Source organism: Alternaria conjuncta (assembly GCF_024043145.1).
Source record: "Alternaria conjuncta strain BMP 0040 chromosome Unknown scaffold_27, whole genome shotgun sequence".
NCBI lineage: Eukaryota > Fungi > Ascomycota > Dothideomycetes > Pleosporales > Pleosporaceae > Alternaria > Alternaria conjuncta.
This window is the reverse complement of record NW_026250116.1, coordinates 100,660-118,770: the sequence shown is the minus strand read 5'-3', so window position 1 is coordinate 118,770 and position 18,111 is coordinate 100,660. Positions and strand designations below refer to the sequence as shown.

Sequence of the window (18,111 nt, the reverse complement as noted above, 5' to 3'; positions counted from 1 at the left end):
GTCTGCTGTGTCTCGTTGACATTGTCATGGAATTGATGCGTGCAGTGATGATGGAGCGTCAGTATTTGAGACCAGCAGGATGGATGTTCGCATGCGAAGAGCGAAGCGTTGATGTGTCGTTACCTAGGTAAGAGCAACCTCGGGATCGAGCCTACAAACGTCGTCGGCCTTGGCATCCGCGCTAAATGATCATCGGAGGATGGGGTGTTTTTGAGCTAGCCAGCCCGCGCCGTACAGCGCGTATTCTCATCCTTGCATCCCTTGCCTCTTAACCCTCCATCGCGTTCGGTCCACGAATTCTCGTACGTCCTTTTTTTGCTGCATTGCGGCTTGCTCATGAGGTCCAGGTTCTGGAGTCTGCCCTGGTGTATGCCCCGATGTCTGGACTATTTGCGAAGACCCGCCTCGTACATACGGGTGGCACGACTGCTTCGCTTGCGATCTACTGCATAGTTTACATGCTGGACATGCAGACGGCCCTTCCTGCTTCCTCAATGGGCAACACCCCCGGTATCCGGAAGACCTAGGTGCGCTGGATCAACATGCATCCAGATGTATTTGAGCCGCGCAGGCGGATGGTTATATCCGTCCGAAATTCCTCATAACCATCAACGTTCGCCCATTGGTGCCCATCAGGTTCACCTTTAGCCATCCTCCCATTACAATCAGAATGGTACTACTGGCAGGTGTCGCAGCTTTGCTGTTTGCTGCGCCGTCCATCGCAGCAGGTGCGGCACAAAGCCTCTCTGGTGGAGAGCAGGCCGCCTGCTCTAAGCTGAGATCTAAATACCCCGACAGTACCTTCTCGCCTGGAACTTCCGGCTACTTATATGAGACACAAGAGCGTATGATAACATCCTCGAAAATTCGGCCCGATCTTCACTAACAATTCACAGCATACTGGTCAGCTACGGTGTACAGCAGCCCTGCATGCGTTTTCGTCCCACAAAATGCCCAGCAAGTTGCCTACGCGGTCACCACAATGACACTGACCCGCTCCAAATTTGCCATGCGAGGTGGAGGGCATATGCCAATCCCTGGTTACAACGGGATCGATGGGTCGGGTGTCTTAATCTCTTCTTCCAATCTGACGACCTTGTCACTTTCCTCAGACAAGTCTGTCGTCTCTGTCGGACCTGGAAACAGGTGGAGAGACGTTTACGCCTATCTGAAACCATCTGGGCTCGCAGCTGTCGGTGGTCGGGTGGGCCACGTTGGTGTTCCCGGCTTGTTACTCGGTGGCGGCATCTCTTTCTACTCATCGGAGTATGGATTCGCTTCCGACAATGTTATGAAGTATGAGGTATGTCGCCAATCTTCTGTATAAAGATATACATGACTAACAATGGGTAGTGTGTGCTTTCAAGTGGCCAGATCGTTGAGGCGACGGCAACGAACAAGTACTCAGATCTCTTCTGGGCATTGAGGGGCGGCGGTAATTCGTTCTGCATCGTCACACGATTTGACTTGCGACCGGTGGAGGGCAGCGACGTTCACGTCGGCATCGGTCAATTCGATCAGACTCAGGCATCTGGCTACCTGGACGGCGTGTACAACTTTGGGAAATATGGAGGGTCTGACCCCAAAGCTGCTATCATTCCGACTATTCTTACCTTCCCCGCGGCGAACATGACTGTCTATGCGGCTGCGAAGTTTTACCACTCCGTCACTGACAACCCCAACGTATTCGAAAACTTCACTGCGCCAAAGCTAACCCCGGTCGCTGATTCATACGCACTGCAACCGTTGTCAGACTACATCTCAGCTACAGATGCCCTGCAGCCATTGGGATTACGCCAGGAATTCCGCACACTTTCGTCCGTTGTTGACCGAAAGGCCGTGCAGCTCATCCACGACACTTTCGTCTCCGGCGTCAACGCCAAGTTGCCTAGCGTTGCCAATCTCCAGGCCTCGATTACCTTCCAGCCCATCACGAAGGCATTCCTCTCGCACAGCGCGAAGACTGGAGGCAACCCTCAAGGCATCGACGTCTCGAAAGCACCCTTCTTTTGGATGGTGGAGAACTTCACCTGGTCTTCGGCGAGCGATGACGCGAAAGTGCGGGCTGCTGCTGATGAGATCACAGCCAGCATAAACAGCTTGCTGCGCGCGGGATTGTATAGCGCTGACTATCTCTACATGAACGATGCCGGGAAGGGCCAGCCAATTTTCCAGAGCTATCCCGCTGCCAACTTGAGGAGGCTGAAGACTATTCGTACCAAGTATGACCCTCTCAAGGTGTACACTAACCTCATGCCTGGTGGTTGGAAGGTCGCCGATGCATGATGAACGATCCCAACGATCTGGTTCGGCGATTGTGTACAAAACTCTATCAATACAACTCATGCATTCCCTATGAATATACGGTGTACCGCCTAACGTCTTCATTAACATGCTTCACGATAAGCTCAATCGGGCAGGAAGGTACAACATAATCGCACCATGTCCACCCGCGAGATCGGTTCGGCCGCCGCGGAACCTAGGACGATGGCTTCGAAAAGGGCCGAGATCAGGTTTTCGTACCGGAGGTGCTACTTCAGTAGGATGTTCGTAATGCGAGCAACACAAAATCTCATGCAGAGTCAGCTTGGAAGAATTGGGCCGTAATTTTGCCGCCACCTGCATGCGCTGTTGTACCTCGCCGTTCAACCCGTATCAACTGGTTGGACTTGGCTCGCCATCGAATGCACGCCATGTACGGACGGATTCATCGAAGACTACCATGTAGGAAACGGCGTATCTGCGGCACCCACCGTCTCATAGATCAGGCTTCGCGATGCAAACCAGGATGGGGCCGGATGCGAATGCGAGTCTTGGTGTTGGGATAGTGACCAAGGCGAGATTTACGACGATGTTAAGACTAGATACATATCTCGCAGGTAGTCCACTCGGATCGCAGTATCATCCTTCCAACTGGGGAGATACTGAGTCAAGACCACTATGGCGCTCAGTTACACCGATCTGATGGTGAGTCGAACAACAACAACAACAACAATACAGTTCACAGTTATAACTCCTAGACAGCAATTGATATGGACCCTTTGGGGTGTATCATTCCTCTGCACAACCCTCAGGGGCTTTCTACGATGGAAGTCTCAACACCGACTCTTCGCAGACGACTACTTCCTCTTCTTCGGCTTGTTCTCATTGACTGCCCTCTCCGCAGTTATCACATGTCTACTACCACAGTTCTTCCTTGCGCAGGAATATTCGAAAGCGGCTATACTGGATCCGCTTACGCCATTGCCACTACCGCCGGATGAGTTCATCGAGAGGACGCGTACTTCGCTGAAGTTCATGTTCAGCCAGATGCTGTTGTTTTGGACTACACTGTGGGCTGGTGAGTTGGCTTGCTAAACTGGTGAGCAGGCTATCTTGCTGATATGCCACTCTAGCCAAGTTCTCTATTCTCTTCTTCTTCAGACGGCTGGTGATAGGACTGCCAGTATACATGCGTGCATGGTGGGCGTCCTTCGTACTAGTCCTACTCCTCTATCTCGCATGCATCGCCTCCAACTTCCTAACCTGCCGACCCCTATCCAAATACTGGAGCGCAAGTCAGTACCCCACCCCCATTCTTCTCTGCAAACCCTTCTAACGCGCACAGCCGGATGCAGCGACCCCGAAGACCTCATCCGAGCCGACGCATCCATCAAGTTCGCCACGAGCGCAGACGTCGTTGCCGACGCCCTCATCATGCTCCTCCCTCTGAACCTCTTGCGCAAACTACAAGTCTCGCCCCAACAAAAGTTCGGCCTAGCAGTTATATTCTCCCTCGGCACCATCATCATCGCCTTCGCGTTTGCACGCCTCGCTCAAGTCACAAAGGCTACTTCGAACCCTGATCCGACGACCCTTGCCGATGGACCGGTGTTGCTCAGCATGTGGAGTCATATCGAGTCGTCTGTATCTGTCATCGTTGCTACACTGCCGGCGTTCAGGTACTTGCTCAATGGCACGATGGGGAGAACGCGGCCGGTATATGGTTCTTCACAACCAGCTTCATTGGGGGCACAAAGCAAGTCTCGTCGTGTGTATAGTATGCATAGGTGGAGTCGGAATACTACGTTGAGGTTGCCGAGCAGTGAGCAGGATAGGAAGGGAAGTAATGAGTGGGGTAGTGAGACGGAGTTGAGGCCTATGGCTGGGGGAGGAACACAGGTTGACGTTGCCGTCGAGAGAGAAGTGGAGTCGACGCGGCAATCGCTGCCACAGCGGTCAGATTCATTATTGAGGCTTGGGAAGGTAGTTTAGAGATGGCATTAGTATTAAACGATTTTCGCGTTTTGAATTGTGCTCATGACCACATCGACTCCATAGTCTCGTGTCTCTGTACGTTGTTGTCAGACTCATCCTCAAGGCTGAGTCATTTAGAACGCTTCCTACGCAATCATCGCAATTGCTCATATACCCATGGCTAACCATGATCGTTATTGCCTGTGTCTGATTTGTATCATGCGTCCTCCAACTCTTGTAACCTTGACAAAAAGATACCCTAGCACGATAGTGTAGCCCGAACCTACAAAACGAAGTCGGTAAACGAGAGCGTCAACCGTAGAGCTGTCATGTTTGGCCAAGACTGAAGACAGCCGTTAATGCAGTGGAGATCTAGTCATCGTCGTGAAGTGGTCCAAGCCACATAGGCCGCGGGCCATCATGCATCCTTTGCTGGTAACGAAGAGCGGGGTTAGGAGTGGGAGGTAGATCCGCACACACCGGAAATTCGATCGCACACGTGTAAAAACGGGCACTAAGGAGCCGACAAGCATTAGGCTGAGACAAGAGGAAGATCTTTCCGACCGATGTCATGGGATGCAGGGGAAAAGATTGGCGGTGGGTAGTCAGCATAGGTCATTTCAAGGCTCAGAAGTTGTGAAGTCGTAACTGTTCATTTCCGCAAACCATGTATGCTGTCCCGTCTCGCGAGGGTATAGTGATATAAATAGAACGCCGTAACTAAGTAAACCAAGGAGTCACAACCCACGCACAGCGTTCCTGCGCACTCGCCCAACACCGACCAGAAAAAGAAGAAGACGTAACGAAAGGTGAGATCAGAGCCAGCTGATGCTACAGGCGTCGTGCTATTGCGCAAGAACCTTGTCAACAGCAGCACCGGCTAGTAGCTGAACGTCTTGTATGCTGCCCTTGACGTCGATGATCTCCACATCCTTCAGTTGCTTGCACTCCGTCTCGTCGGGCTCTTCCAGCGCAGCAAACTGGCTCTCGACCATGGCGTCCTTCATGTAGTGGCCTTGTCTGGCGCGGACGCGGGCGAGGAGGGTCTCCATGTCAGAGCGGAGGTAGACGAAGTGTACGTTGGCGTTTGGGTCCTCGTCGTAGAGGCGGGCTGTGCGGATGACGTCGCGGTACTTCTTCTTGAGCGCACTGCAGGTAACAACGACGCCCTTGGCTCCGTTCTTCAGTGCAGTGATGGCCTGGTCTCGTAGAAGGATGAGCCAGTCCCAGCGGTCTTCGTCGTTGAGAGGGATGCCGGCGGCCATCTTGTCAATGTTTGCTTTTGGGTGGAACTGCAAAGACGTCAGTACGCATTAGATAGATCACAGGGAACTGGCTAACCTCGTCGCCCTCGATGTAGTCAAATCCATATCGGTCCGAGAGGTGCTTTGCAACAGTGCTCTTGCCGCACCCTGCTGGACCGGTGACGATGAGGATGTGGTGGTGGGTTGAAATGGTCATTTTGGCGGTCTCGGTCTCGTTCATGACAGCCATGGACTTGGATGGCGAGCCTGTATTGGAAGCCGGTGGTGTAGGTGGTGATGCATATTGTATGGGCTTTGGCTGCGATAGATCGACGGTTTGCATCATGGTGGTACAGAGTTTGGAGTTTGAGTCAAACTGTTGTGGAAATGAGTGTTTGTAGTACGTGAGGCTCTTGTATGACGCTAATGCTTGAGTTGGGCTCCCGAAAACAAAGGGACGGGTGTCGGGTAGGGTTAATATAGTATATTGCGATGTGGTCGGGACCAAATATAAGTGTATGCAGACTGTAAGCAATCAACAGCGCCCCGATTCGCGCTGGGGCGTGGTGCGTTTTAAGGCGTGGGACCTTGGAATACTGGTCTGGAAATTTCTCCCGCAAGCCATGACGGCAACGGCAAGGGTGAAATGCGATGGAGCTTGTCGTTATTCTGGGAGCCAAGCCACGATGGCACGCTCCGAAAAGCAAACAGCGAATGACGAGCAAGGGCGTGTAGCTAGTTTCAGTAACAGGCCCAGCCGGCTGTAACAGCCGCGAAGCCGGGGCTGGAGAGAGAGAACTTCGGCGTTTGAAAGTGGACCTGTCGCGTGTGGGATGACGAGTAGCGCATCAGTCTCCCCGCATGAGGACCCCAGTCCTTCTCAGGTACTTATGCATCCCGCATGCCGGTGACCACGACATGCCAGCGCAGACTTGAGTTCTGAACGCCAGGCAACTGCAGGGCGCTCTGCTGAGTAGATTGCGATTCGACTGAGTTTCTGCCTGGAAGCAATAGACTTCAGCTCACCGCTTTGACTCGCGGTACGAAGCTGTTTGATAATGGCGCGTGGGGGTTAGGCGAGGAATCTGAAAGTGCATCGGGCCGGCGAGGATCGAGGCTGCGAACAGTCTTTGAGTTGCGATTAGTCGATTAGTCTTTGGGGCGGCACCCGGCAGATGCTCCGGATAGTCCAGACGGGTGAGAACGTTTGAGCCAGACGTGCAGACAGTCCCGATCAGTCACGACGCCGCGATATTGCAGCTGCTCGTGTGCAGCTCACCGCCAAACGAGTGCATATTTGCTGTTTCGTATGCAGGTGCCTATCTCCGCAGGCTCGGGAGGGGCATGTGGAGGACCATCTGACCCGGCGAGAACAGCAGTCAGACGTGACGTGGATCCAGTGAAGACCGAAACAAGGATACCTGGGGGTGAATATGACGAGGTGGTGTTGGTGAGGGATCGGGGAAGGCGGGGCAGAATACGCTCACGTGACGGGCTCAACGGGGACAAGCGTCATCAGCTGTTGCCATGGATCTGGGGCGCAGCTCTCCACACCACGGCCATCCAGTCGAGCGCCGCCGACCACCGACGCGACGAGTGCCTCTGATACCGCTTCCGAACACGCGCCAATCCACCGGCACTTCTCTGGCCCGGCATGTCGTACTTCTTCTCCACCCCGGTCGACATCGACATCGTGCTCGAGGACCTCGACGACCGCTCCGCCGTTGATGTCAAGCTCGACAAGAACCGCAAAGAGAAGGTCCCGCTGTACCTGGATGGTGAATCAGTCAAGGGCCAGGTCACCGTAAGGCCCAAGGATGGCAAGCGCCTCGAGCACACGGGCATCAAGGTGCAATTCATCGGCACCATTGGTAGGCATCCGCCGTCCTGGAGCTTCACCATAGCTATATCTCGGCGCGCAGTGCTGACATAATGCGCCAGAGATGTTCTTCGACCGCGGAAACCACTACGAGTTCCTCTCCCTCGGCCAAGAGCTAGCAGCCCCTGGCGAGCTCCAGCACCCGCAGACGTTCGACTTCAACTTCAAGAACGTCGAGAAGCAATACGAATCCTACAATGGCATCAACGTCAAGCTGCGCTACTTTGTGCGCGTCACCGTGTCGCGGAGAATGGCAGATGTAGTCAGAGAGAAGGACCTCTGGGTCTACTCCTACCGGATACCGCCTGAGACCAATAGCTCCATTAAGATGGACGTCGGTATCGAAGACTGCCTGCACATTGAGTTCGAGTACTCGAAATCGAAATACCACTTGAAGGACGTGATCGTCGGCAGGATATACTTCTTGCTGGTACGGTTAAAGATCAAGCACATGGAGTTGTCCATCATAAGAAGAGAGACAACGGGGGCTGCTCCCAACCAGTACAACGAGAGCGAGACCCTGGTTCGCTTCGAGATCATGGACGGCTCACCGTCGCGAGGTAAGCACGATGACTCTGTTGCGACAGGCATTGCTGACGACGTCAAGGTGAAACAATTCCCATCAGGTTGTTCCTCGGAGGCTTCGACCTAACACCCACCTTCCGCGAAGTCAACAAGAAGTACTCCACCCGATACTACTTGAGTCTAGTACTCATCGACGAAGGTATGACATACGCACATCTCTACACAACTGTGACTGACCTGTCTCCAGACGCCCGTCGATACTTTAAGCAATCCGAGATCGTGCTATTCCGACAAGCACCGGAAGGCCTGACGTTGGCCCAGGAGCAGAACAAGCTCATGGCAGTGTCGTGAGGACGTAGATAGAAGTCACTGCACAGATACTTGTAAGCTGTTGGGCGTGGGGTGTGGGATCTGCCCAAGGCTGCCCATCGACCCACCATGCGAATGTTCGGACCTCGGGATCGGGCTCAACATTGTACTATCACACCGCGGCGGCGGGAGCTTACGCAGACACTGGGGCGCTCTTCAGTGCATGGATGGTGCATGTGTAAATACAGCAATGCAGTCCCCCAGGGACGGCAATGTCGCAGGGAAATCATCGGGCAAACGTAGAGATCTTGGCCGAGTCTCCACATTACGATGCAATAGTGCGTCTTCACCTGCATGATCGTGGTGCACCATCGGCTCTGGTCCCGAACTCTCTGTCAGAGAAGTGTGGCTTGTGTGATTGTCTAGGTAGGCCATGAGTCGGCATCGCCGCTGCCGGTTGTTGCGGCCTCTTGAGCGTTGTTGTGCTTATTGGTCGAGGCTGTTCTCGAGGCGCTCGGATGATCTGCACCTAAATACTCCCTACGCGGTTCCTGCATCAATTCCTCTTACACTTTCCGAGGAGACTTTTGATGACTCTTTCGCTCACAAGACACCATAATGTCAATCTGTCGCTCCGATTATGTCGACGACAAAGGCTTCAGCTCCGCGGAACGCGCATGCGACCCACAGTAAAGATGCCGATGTTCAGCAATCTCACGATCCGCACGACGCCACACTTTGCCGCAACCCTGAGGATCGCGATGGAACCCTTCTTATCAGGGCAAACCCACTAAAGCTGAGTTCCCAAAACGGTACGCACCCACTCAACATGAAAACCCGTCCAAATGATTGGGATGTGTGATTCCGCGTCACCAGGAGTCTCCCCGAAATAATGGGGACGTGGGCGTACTAGGCAAAAGCTTCCCTGCAAATGACGTTTTGCATGGAATTCTTCACTTTCCCATGGCTTAATCGCGGGACTACTTTTTCACCATGTTGTACACTTGGCACCTCCCACGCCCCTGTTTTACTCCCACGTCCGGTACATATCAGATATAAGGTTGTCAGGGTCTGCTTGCCTTGAGGCATAGGAAGAAACGAGCATACAACATGTCGCAACAACAGCCGAACAAAGCTGACAACAGTAAGTTACCGAACAAGCTCGACTTTTCTTCCGAGAAGCCAGAAGAGCTTCTTTCTCATCGGCATCTAGAAATTACATGTACTAACCTTCTACAGGGCAGCAATCAGATTACTTTACATCCCAAAGACCTGCAGCAACGCCTGAGCCACGACAGCAACCCTCGGCAACACGCATGCCATCGGGTCTGGCACAAAGTCGTTCCAATGCACCAAGTATCGGGAGACTTGACACCGCTCGTTTGGAGTCACGACCCGAGAATGAGCGCAGTACCACTACTGCAACGGGTATGACCCAGATGGGCACCATCAGAAACACGCCCACTGCTCGAAAGAGCCGGGCAACTCGCGAGAATGTTCGGCAAGAGCCGCCGCGACGACCTGAGAAGAAGCAACAGCAGACTGTAGACGTCGAGAACGACTACTTCTCACTAAACCCTTGGTACAATGAGCAAAAGTCGAAGCCAGTCTTCGGTTTGGGCGCGCCTTTGCCACGCACTGTACGTAAGGGTATGTGGTGGGGACGAGGCGACCTGCGCAAGTCTCTGTACCGGGTCGATGAAGGGGATGCAGATGGTATTGCTCGACAAGATGGATTAGGCTTTCACGATGGCAAAGGTAAGTCTTCATATACTCCCTTGATGTGACCTTCCTCAAGAGTAATCATTCTAACTAGAACGTGGACAGATTTGGAAGAAGATTCAGAAGACTCTCAGGAGACGCTAGACGGCGTCGGTCGCCCACACCAACGACGCGATCCCTCGCATTTCCAGACAACGGTCGACGGCCGCAATGTCAATATGAAACGCGTGCCAACAAGTGAAGCTGATCAGGTGCTTGGCCGCAACCAAGAACCAAACGCTCGCAGCCATGAACATCATGAAGGTCAGGAACGTGCGCCCGTCAACGAGCACGGCTTGGAGTTCTCTGATGGACGTGGGCAGCAGCAACACTTTGGTTTGCAAGACGGTCTTCCACCGCTCCAGGAACACGGTACGAATATGTCTTCACAGACTAAGCAGGAAGAGAAAGAGATTCAACAACGGGAGCATGAGGCAGAACGCGAGTTCTACAACCAATATCGCAACCCTATCGCTAGGCTGCGAGCCAAGTATCCACAGGCACCTGCCGAGTTCCTGGCCGTACGTATCATTAACTCTTCTGACAGCAACCTTACTAATACTGTGTAGACGTTTGTGTACCTCCTCATCGGACTTTGCGTCAATCTTTCAGTCGCCACATCTCAAGAAGGCACCGGCAGCTTCGAGACCCAAGCCTGGGGATGGGGCTTCGCAGTCATGATTGGCATCTACCTCGGCGGCGGTGTCAGCGGTTCACATCTCAGTCCCACAATCTCGATTTCGCTATCCGTCTACCGCGGTTTCCCCTGGAAGATGGCAATAGTCTACATCTTCATGCAGTTGCTGGCAGGACTTTGTGCCGGCGCTGTAGCTTACGCGTAAGTTCAAATCTTCTGCTGATCAAAATGCCTCAGTTGCTAACTCCGTGTTAGCCTTTACGCAGACGCTATTCATGCAGTAGACCCCGGTCTTACCCTGGAGATGACCGGCAAGGCTCTCTTCCCTCAAGGACCCATATACTCCACCGCAACCGGCTTCTTCAACGACTTCGTCTACATGGCCATCTTCGTCTGTGTCATCTTCGCCCTAGGAGACGACCAGAACTCGCCTCCAGGTCAGGGTATGACAGCCTTCGTCGTTGGTCTTACAGGTTTCGTCACCATGATCGGGCTTGGCTACAACACCGGTCTGGGCATCTCACCAGCGCGCGATCTTGGTCCCAGGCTCATCGGATTGTGGGTTGGATACGATTCGGCCTTTGAGAATGGGTACTGGGCATATGGTTCTTGGGGTGCATCTATTGCTGGCGCGTTGTGCGGTGGTTTGATGTACGACTTGTGCATCTTCGTGGGTGGAGAGTCGCCTGTCAATTACAGGTGGCCGCAGCCGGGGGATATCAAGTGGAAGGCCAAGGAGAAGAAGGATAAGGCGAAGGATAGGATTCAGCAGGTGGCGTGAACTTTCGCAAGTAATGTCAATAGTTGAAAGAAAACAGTTCGATGCATTTACTCGGTAGATTTCTGGTGAAGATGTAGCGGCGTCGGTTGATGTGCGAGGAAGCTTGTGCGGCTCCGGGAATAGGACGACCGGAAACAGGGCGCAGCGCGTCACCGATCCGCAACTTCTCTATTGGACATCTCACGATCATGACCTCTCCCAGGAAGGCCATATCCTATCGGATGCATCCCCGGTTGACGGTTGCACGCTGCGCGCAAGCCTTTTGCTAGCGATTGGATTTGCGATGCTACTTGAGCCTCTCCCGCCGCACGTCTTTCACCCCCGTCACCCCATGAGCCACTATGCCATGACAGTAGCAACCAAGAACACATGACAAGAGCACTCTACACAAACAAGAAGATTCACTGACAATGTCTACATCCCCAAACACCGACGGCACGACCCCTTCGTCAAAGCCAGAGATGCTCCACCAAGAGCACAAACAACCAGACCGCAAAATCGGTTTACGCTCACGCCTTAAACACTTCACATTCGCCTGGTTCCTCTCAACAATGAGCACAGGCGGTCTCGCCCTCGCCATAGCAGAAACACCGCATCAATTCCCCGGTACCCATCCCTCTTCCATCCCGTCGCGCTTGCCAATACTAACAAACCCACCCCCCAGGCCTCCACCAAATCGGCCTAACCCTCTTCATCCTAAACATCGCTCTCTTCCTCCTCCTCTGCACCTGCACAGCCCTCCGCTTCCTCTACCACACTTCCCACTTCCTGACTTCCTTCCTCCACCCATCCGAATCCTTCTTCGCCGGGTCCTTCTACCTCTCCCTCAGCGTCATCCTCGCCGGCATCCAAACCTACGGCATCACCCACGGCCCCGCCTACCCCTGGCTCATCGACGCCGTCTACTTACTCTACTGGATCTACGCAGGTGCTTCCCTCGCAAACTCCGTGTTCCAGTATTGGATAGTGATTCAAAGGGGAAAGGTCCGTCCTGTGCCGCCGCTGCCGAGTCTTTTCCTAGCAGGGTATTCGGCCATGTTGACGGGGACGGTGGCGAGTCTTGTGGCGGGGAGCCAGACGCATGGGAGGGCGGTGAAGGTGGTTGTGAGTGGGGTTGCGTGGCAGGGGTTTGGGTGGTGTGTTAGTCTTGTTGCCATAGTCGGTTTTGTGCGCAACTTGTTAGACAACGGGTTTCCGCCAAATCAGTTACGGCCTGCGTTGTTTATCCCGGTGGGCAGTGGTGCGTACACGATTGTTGCGTTGATTGGGCTGGCGAATGCGGTGCCGAATGGTATGGCAGAGGGGTACTTTGCGAAACATCCTGCTGCACCCGAGATACTTCGTGTTCTGGCGCTTTTCACGGGGGTTTTCTTGTATGTGTTTAGTTTTTGGTTGTTTGCTATTGCGCTACTGGGGAATCTGGGGGTGGTTGGGAAGATGCCGTTTAGTCTGACGTGGTGGGCGTTCATCTTTCCGAATGTGGGGTTTACGCTTAGTACGGGTGTGTTAGGGAGGGAGTTGGAGAGCGAGGGTGTACTGTGGGTAGCGAGCGTTATGACGGTTTTATTGGTGGTGATTTGGTTGGTGACGGTTGTGGGGTGTGTGAGGGCTGTGTGGAAGAAGCAGATTGTTTGGCCGGGGAGGGATGAAGATAGGGATCGTTGAGTAGTTTAGTCAATACACGGTTGTGAGTGTATATCTTCATGAAAGTGGATTGGAAGAACGTACAACTGCGCACGGGGAAGATGAGCAGCTTGCTACTCCTTGAATCATGATTCTATTTCTGCACCCCAGATTTATTGTTGCCGCATACATGCCATCAAAACTTGAGAAGAAGGTTGCTCCTAGGGCGATGTATATTTCCAGCTGGATGAATTCATCGATTGAATCCGTGGAATGTGACCCAAATGCTAGATAGCCTGACCGACCCACTGCTCCCACGCCTCCACCCCAGCATCCACATCCAAAATACCCATATAATCATGCGTCCTCTTCAACACAGCCCTACTCACCATCACCCCCGTCGTCGCCGTCCTCCCCAAAAAGTCCTCCTGCCTACTCCTCACAAAGCAAAATTGCGGTAGATAATGCTGCGAATTGACCTCACGCCCATTATCCAACTGAATGGCATTGCTCTTCCGCAAGAGCGGACCCAAGTGCCCCACAATAAGTGTTTCGAGGGCGATATTTGGGTTTGTTGTGTAGAGTTCGCCGAAGAGCAGGTTTGCGAACTTTTGTACTTGTAGCGAGATCATGGATGTGTTCCAGCGGTTGCCGTATCCGTTGCCGAGACCGCCGACTAGGGAGATGCGAGAGCGGTGGACATGGAGGGTACGGAGTTTGGGGAGGCGGCGGAGGGAGTCCTGTGGGGAGTCAATATGTGCTATAGTGACTTGACGGGTTGGTAAGGCTTACTACGAAGTCTCTCAGGTTGTGGTACCACAACCCATCTGCCATTATAAATTCTTCGTCGATCCCGGCGGCAAATTGTTCGAGATTTGGACATGATCGGCAAACAAGGTCGAACTCTCCGGCGTCGATTATCTCGGTTTTGGAGTATAGACTCAGACTCGTAAGCTCCTTGCCTCTACTTTGTAGGTACTGTCTCAACCCTGGTGGTAGAGCTTCGAGATAGTAATGACCAAAGTGTAGACTGCGCAGGTTTGGACATGCTTTCAAGAAGTTGACCAAATGTATGTTGCGCTCGTCATCAGTTTTGATGATGCCAATTCGAGGCACAAATTCGTTCAAGGCAACGTGCGTGAGGTCGAACTGCTGGTTTGGCATCGCATCTGTCATGTCCGCCAGTAATCCGAAGGCTCCGGCGCATTCTACTAGGTCGAGCTTTTGCAGCTTGCTGAAATCGATGATTGTCGATAGGGAGTTGTACATGTGCATCAATGTCAAGCCAGTCAACCTGAGTTCTTCCAGTGGGAGTTTGGGCTGATATGGTGACCAGTCGTGATTCCGGAGCAGCTTGGAAACATCAGTGTCAATGTTGGCGCTCAAAGACAGGGATTGCAGGTTGCTTCCGACGGCTTCAACATAGTCGAGTAACAGGTTGTTGAGTGACGAACTTTCGACGATATACATGTCCAGTCGTTTCAAATCCGTTTCGCGTTGATACAGTTCTGGTAGTATGTTTATAGAGTTGTCGAAGAGATCCATAGTAAGACTAACTTGGAGGTCTGTGATGTTTCTCTGTTTCGATGCGAGCTTCTTATGCAGCCACCACGGTAGTGATCGTCGACCGAGGAAACTGTAGATGTTAGCAGGCAACACAAAACGAGATGAGTAGCTTCAGCCCTACCGGAATGTGCGCAGGGCATTCGCCGGGATGAGATCCAAGACCTGCTCAAGATTGCTGTCGCGTACTTCAGGATCTGCTTTCGTGGCGCCAGAACCCGTCCAACATTCAAGGCCAGGTAGTCCAACGTTGCCGTACTGCACAGACGTGGTTTCCTCGGCGATGCACTCATCTTCTACGACGAGTTCTCTGGTATACTGGAGGTTCTCTTTTACGTCCTCTAGTAGTTCAAGGATGTACTTAGTGTTGTTTTCGCTGAAGAGGCGAATGTCGATGCGCTCGTAAAGCTTTTCGAGGGCGAGTTGGTTGAGCTCTTTCGACACCAGACATAGTGACTTTAGGTCGCTTCGGCTATTGATCTGCTGTGTTCAGTATATCGCATGTAGCGAGCGGCGATACGGGTAGCATACGTAGTTGAGTACTCGTCTCTGGCAGTCGGTGTTGAGTTGCAACATTGTTGTTGCAGCTCAAAGAATAGCGATAGCGAGAATCAAAGATAAACTGGTTGGTGGCCTATTTCAATACACTTGGTGCATGAGAGGGGTTCTCATCATAACCCTTGCAGTATGCATCTAGATGCCGCGGAGCCAGAAGGATTGCATCCACCCTTGCTAGACCTGCAGCCAATGCTATCGTGTCAGCGCTCGATTGACTCTCGAATAAAGAACATACGTTAGCGCTATGTATGCATCCTCCGGCAATGCGCGTCGTTGCGGCTTGTGGGAAGCTACCGTGAAGGAACGACGAGTCGCATCGGCTGCTGAAGCCGATAAAGTCAGCGTTTGGTTCCTGCCCCAAATGAAGAAGTTCCTTGTGACTGATTTAGGTTAAGCCTGCTTCGCAACGTTTTACGCGAAGCGCTCTGGGAACTGCATATTGGGCCTAGAGTTATCGTACCAGAATCGAACAAATCGAGCCAACCGAACGGTGGACATCTGATAGGAACTGCATACCATGATTTCAGATGCAATGCCTTCGCTGCACGAGGGGTGGCTAGAATGCGCTTTGTATTCGCTGCATATATTCCATCAAATGTTTATACATAGACAGCACCTAAGACGCTGTATGCTTCGGACTAAAAGATCTTTTTGATGATGTTCTCCCTCGACCCAAATCCTCACATCGTTCGAGTTGCCCACGCCTCCCATTCATCGGCGGCAGTACGGTAGTCGACTTCCAGAATATCTGTGTACGGTTGCGTTTCACGCAACATCATCCTCGTAACAGGAACCGCAACGGGGACGGTACGACCTAGGATATCTCTTTGCTTGCCTCGGAGAAAGCATTGCTGCGGAAGTGGACGCACGCGGTCTAGGTTTTCTGGGTTCCGCAAAGTCGACACATGACCGATCACCAGAGCGTCCAACTTCGACTCTGGACCTAGAAACTCAAAGACTCGGTTTGCGAAGGTTTGCAGCTGTAGGATCAATAGTGCGGGGTCCCATCCGTGTTTGCTCTGCCCCATGCGAACGCAGTGTGGCAGGCGGAGGTGGAGCAAGCGTAATTCTCGGAAATACCCTATCCACGTCTGATAGATGTTAGATATCATGCTCAAGATCCGCCACCACCTCATACAAGGAAGGAACTTAATGGGTCTGCAGCCTAGAGTACGATGCAAACGTGCAAATCAAGCAACCTAACGTCTACGCAGACTCCAGTGTGTTTTGTGGTCTTCTTGAACGAGGTGCCGCTCTGAACGAGATAGCTTCCACTTACCATAAAGATCATGAATCTGGCCTCTTCATTCCATAGGCCGTCAAGCATTAATGCTTCCTCGAAGTACACCGCAAGCTGTTTTACTTGTCGAAAGGATTCCTGGCTTACCCGGTATAGCACATCTATAACGTCGTGGTTCAATTGGCCCCAGTTCCACTGTTCGACGTGGTAGCTCAGACTTTGCAAATTGTGCCCGCGATCAGTGAACGGCTTTAGGAAGTCGTACACATCAAAGTCGGATGAGTGGTCGCCGTGCGGGTAGTGTATATGGAAGCTCTCAAGGGGTTCGCAGGCCTTGTATATCTGATTCAAGGATAATCGCAGAGGAACGAGCTCAGTGGATTCCGCGATGTCACCCGCAATTTCCACAGCAATATGCTTCAAACGAAGCTTGTTCTCCTCGCTACTCTCGGCAAGCTCCTGGAGAAAGTAATGGGTTCCGCCGGAGTTCCCGAAAAGCCCTAATCGCACAAGCTGATGATAGTTGACAATTATAGAGAACTGTTCGTAAGCGTTGTCATAGATAAAATTGGACAGCGTGAACTCTTCGAGCTTGGGTGTGCATTGGGTGTATTCGTTCTCCTCGCCCATTGCCCAGGCATCCAGTTCCGTACTGATATCCATGGAATTGGCTGCTGTCAGCGACAACGATTTCAAGTTGGCGCCCACGGCTTCGATGTTCATGTACAACAGAATGAGGCTTGTTGAATTATCGACATAAAGATCGAGGCGTTGCAGACCACAGAGTATCTGGGGTAGTACGTCGGGCGATCCGGGATCGGTGTATAAGCCTATTCGTAGGTCTTGTATTTTCGTCTGGTAGTGGCGCAGATGATTTCTAACCACTGCCGAGAGAGGCCGCCGCGAATGGTACCTGATCTCATCAGCATCCACATCGAATGCTAGCGCATTCACTTATTAACTTACCATAAGCGTTCTAATTGGTTATGATGCATGGTTTGCAGAAACGCGTAGGCGGCGTTGTCTTTCTCAGACTCAGTTAGGTAAGTAGCATTACTCCGACGATCCAGAATAGGTGGACAGATCCGTCCGGTATGTATCGTGTAGAGTTCTTCGCCAATCGCTTCGTCTTCGATGATAACCTCCTTCGTGTGCTGGTAATGTAAGCCAGCACCTGCGAAATTGGACTTGTTGAGACGATCGACCGCACGCTGACTCCATAGGCGCAGAACGATGCGCCTATATAGAAGCGGATTCGCGAGAACACGCAGAGCTGAGCATGTCCTACACAGTGATGTGAGATCGCTCTTCAGGGTTATCTAGCTCGATCAGTATGCGTTCTGAAACTAGCATGCGGACCAGCGTACATGATCAACGATCCTCAGTTGAAGTTCTGTCGGAATGCCCAGGAGATTGGGTGGATATGTGGGTGGCTGTCCCGAGATGTCCATCGGGTCTGTAGACATGTTGAGGCGTAGAGGTCACACAAGGTAAGAGCAGTCTGGGTGTTGTGTGGAAGCGCGTCGAGTTCACGGAGGGTGTGCGACGCGACACCGGTAGCGGGGCATGGCTGATTACGGCATCGCCGATCTTTTACCGAGAGCAGTGGCACGGTCGTGAACTTTTGCGCATGCCCGAGAGCGAAGACCAGCCATCGAGTTATAGATATCATGTAGCAAAATCCAGATCGAGATCCATTGCACAGTCTAAGAACACGCAGCTCACGCGCAAGAGAACCCGGACTGCACCATCATA

The 18,111-nt window shown here is 52.6% G+C and overlaps 8 protein-coding genes across 8 annotated transcripts; 5 read left to right on the top strand and 3 right to left on the bottom strand.

Moving 5' to 3' along the window:
* Window positions 1-670: 670 nt before the first annotated feature.
* Window positions 671-2,286, top strand: J4E85_010872 (uncharacterized protein; the record flags this gene model as incomplete). Its single annotated transcript, XM_051475075.1, has 3 exons — window positions 671-845; window positions 897-1,303; window positions 1,354-2,286. The coding sequence occupies 3 exons, from the start codon at window positions 671-673 to the stop codon at window positions 2,284-2,286; spliced, it is 1,515 nt and encodes a 504-aa protein (XP_051321101.1).
* A 654-nt stretch (window positions 2,287-2,940) lies between these two features.
* On the top strand, window positions 2,941-4,254 carry J4E85_010871 (uncharacterized protein; the record flags this gene model as incomplete). Its single annotated transcript, XM_051475074.1, has 4 exons — window positions 2,941-2,967; window positions 3,025-3,340; window positions 3,396-3,557; window positions 3,608-4,254. 4 exons carry the CDS (start codon window positions 2,941-2,943, stop codon window positions 4,252-4,254), a joined length of 1,152 nt encoding a protein of 383 aa, XP_051321100.1.
* An 827-nt stretch (window positions 4,255-5,081) lies between these two features.
* On the bottom strand, window positions 5,082-5,826 carry J4E85_010870 (uncharacterized protein; the record flags this gene model as incomplete). Its single annotated transcript, XM_051475073.1, has 2 exons — window positions 5,082-5,528; window positions 5,578-5,826. 2 exons carry the CDS (start codon window positions 5,824-5,826, stop codon window positions 5,082-5,084), a joined length of 696 nt encoding a protein of 231 aa, XP_051321099.1.
* Window positions 5,827-7,134: 1,308 nt separating this feature from the next.
* On the top strand, window positions 7,135-8,235 carry VPS26 (Vacuolar protein sorting-associated protein 26; the record flags this gene model as incomplete). The annotated part of the gene is made up of 4 exons (XM_051475072.1): window positions 7,135-7,351; window positions 7,422-7,919; window positions 7,967-8,083; window positions 8,132-8,235. The coding sequence occupies 4 exons, from the start codon at window positions 7,135-7,137 to the stop codon at window positions 8,233-8,235; spliced, it is 936 nt and encodes a 311-aa protein (XP_051321098.1).
* Window positions 8,236-9,303: 1,068 nt separating this feature from the next.
* J4E85_010868 (uncharacterized protein) lies at window positions 9,304-11,372 on the top strand (the record flags this gene model as incomplete). The annotated part of the gene is made up of 5 exons (XM_051475071.1): window positions 9,304-9,337; window positions 9,433-9,951; window positions 10,021-10,475; window positions 10,524-10,792; window positions 10,847-11,372. 5 exons carry the CDS (start codon window positions 9,304-9,306, stop codon window positions 11,370-11,372), a joined length of 1,803 nt encoding a protein of 600 aa, XP_051321097.1.
* A 410-nt stretch (window positions 11,373-11,782) lies between these two features.
* Window positions 11,783-12,414, top strand: J4E85_010867 (uncharacterized protein; the record flags this gene model as incomplete). Its single annotated transcript, XM_051475070.1, has 3 exons — window positions 11,783-11,978; window positions 12,037-12,356; window positions 12,397-12,414. The coding sequence occupies 3 exons, from the start codon at window positions 11,783-11,785 to the stop codon at window positions 12,412-12,414; spliced, it is 534 nt and encodes a 177-aa protein (XP_051321096.1).
* Window positions 12,415-13,282: 868 nt separating this feature from the next.
* On the bottom strand, window positions 13,283-15,134 carry J4E85_010866 (uncharacterized protein; the record flags this gene model as incomplete). Its single annotated transcript, XM_051475069.1, has 4 exons — window positions 13,283-13,735; window positions 13,788-14,631; window positions 14,683-15,038; window positions 15,090-15,134. The coding sequence occupies 4 exons, from the start codon at window positions 15,132-15,134 to the stop codon at window positions 13,283-13,285; spliced, it is 1,698 nt and encodes a 565-aa protein (XP_051321095.1).
* A 662-nt stretch (window positions 15,135-15,796) lies between these two features.
* J4E85_010865 (uncharacterized protein) lies at window positions 15,797-17,822 on the bottom strand (the record flags this gene model as incomplete). Its single annotated transcript, XM_051475068.1, has 4 exons — window positions 15,797-16,207; window positions 16,396-17,269; window positions 17,323-17,675; window positions 17,724-17,822. The coding sequence occupies 4 exons, from the start codon at window positions 17,820-17,822 to the stop codon at window positions 15,797-15,799; spliced, it is 1,737 nt and encodes a 578-aa protein (XP_051321094.1).
* Between the last annotated feature and the right edge of the window lie 289 nt (window positions 17,823-18,111).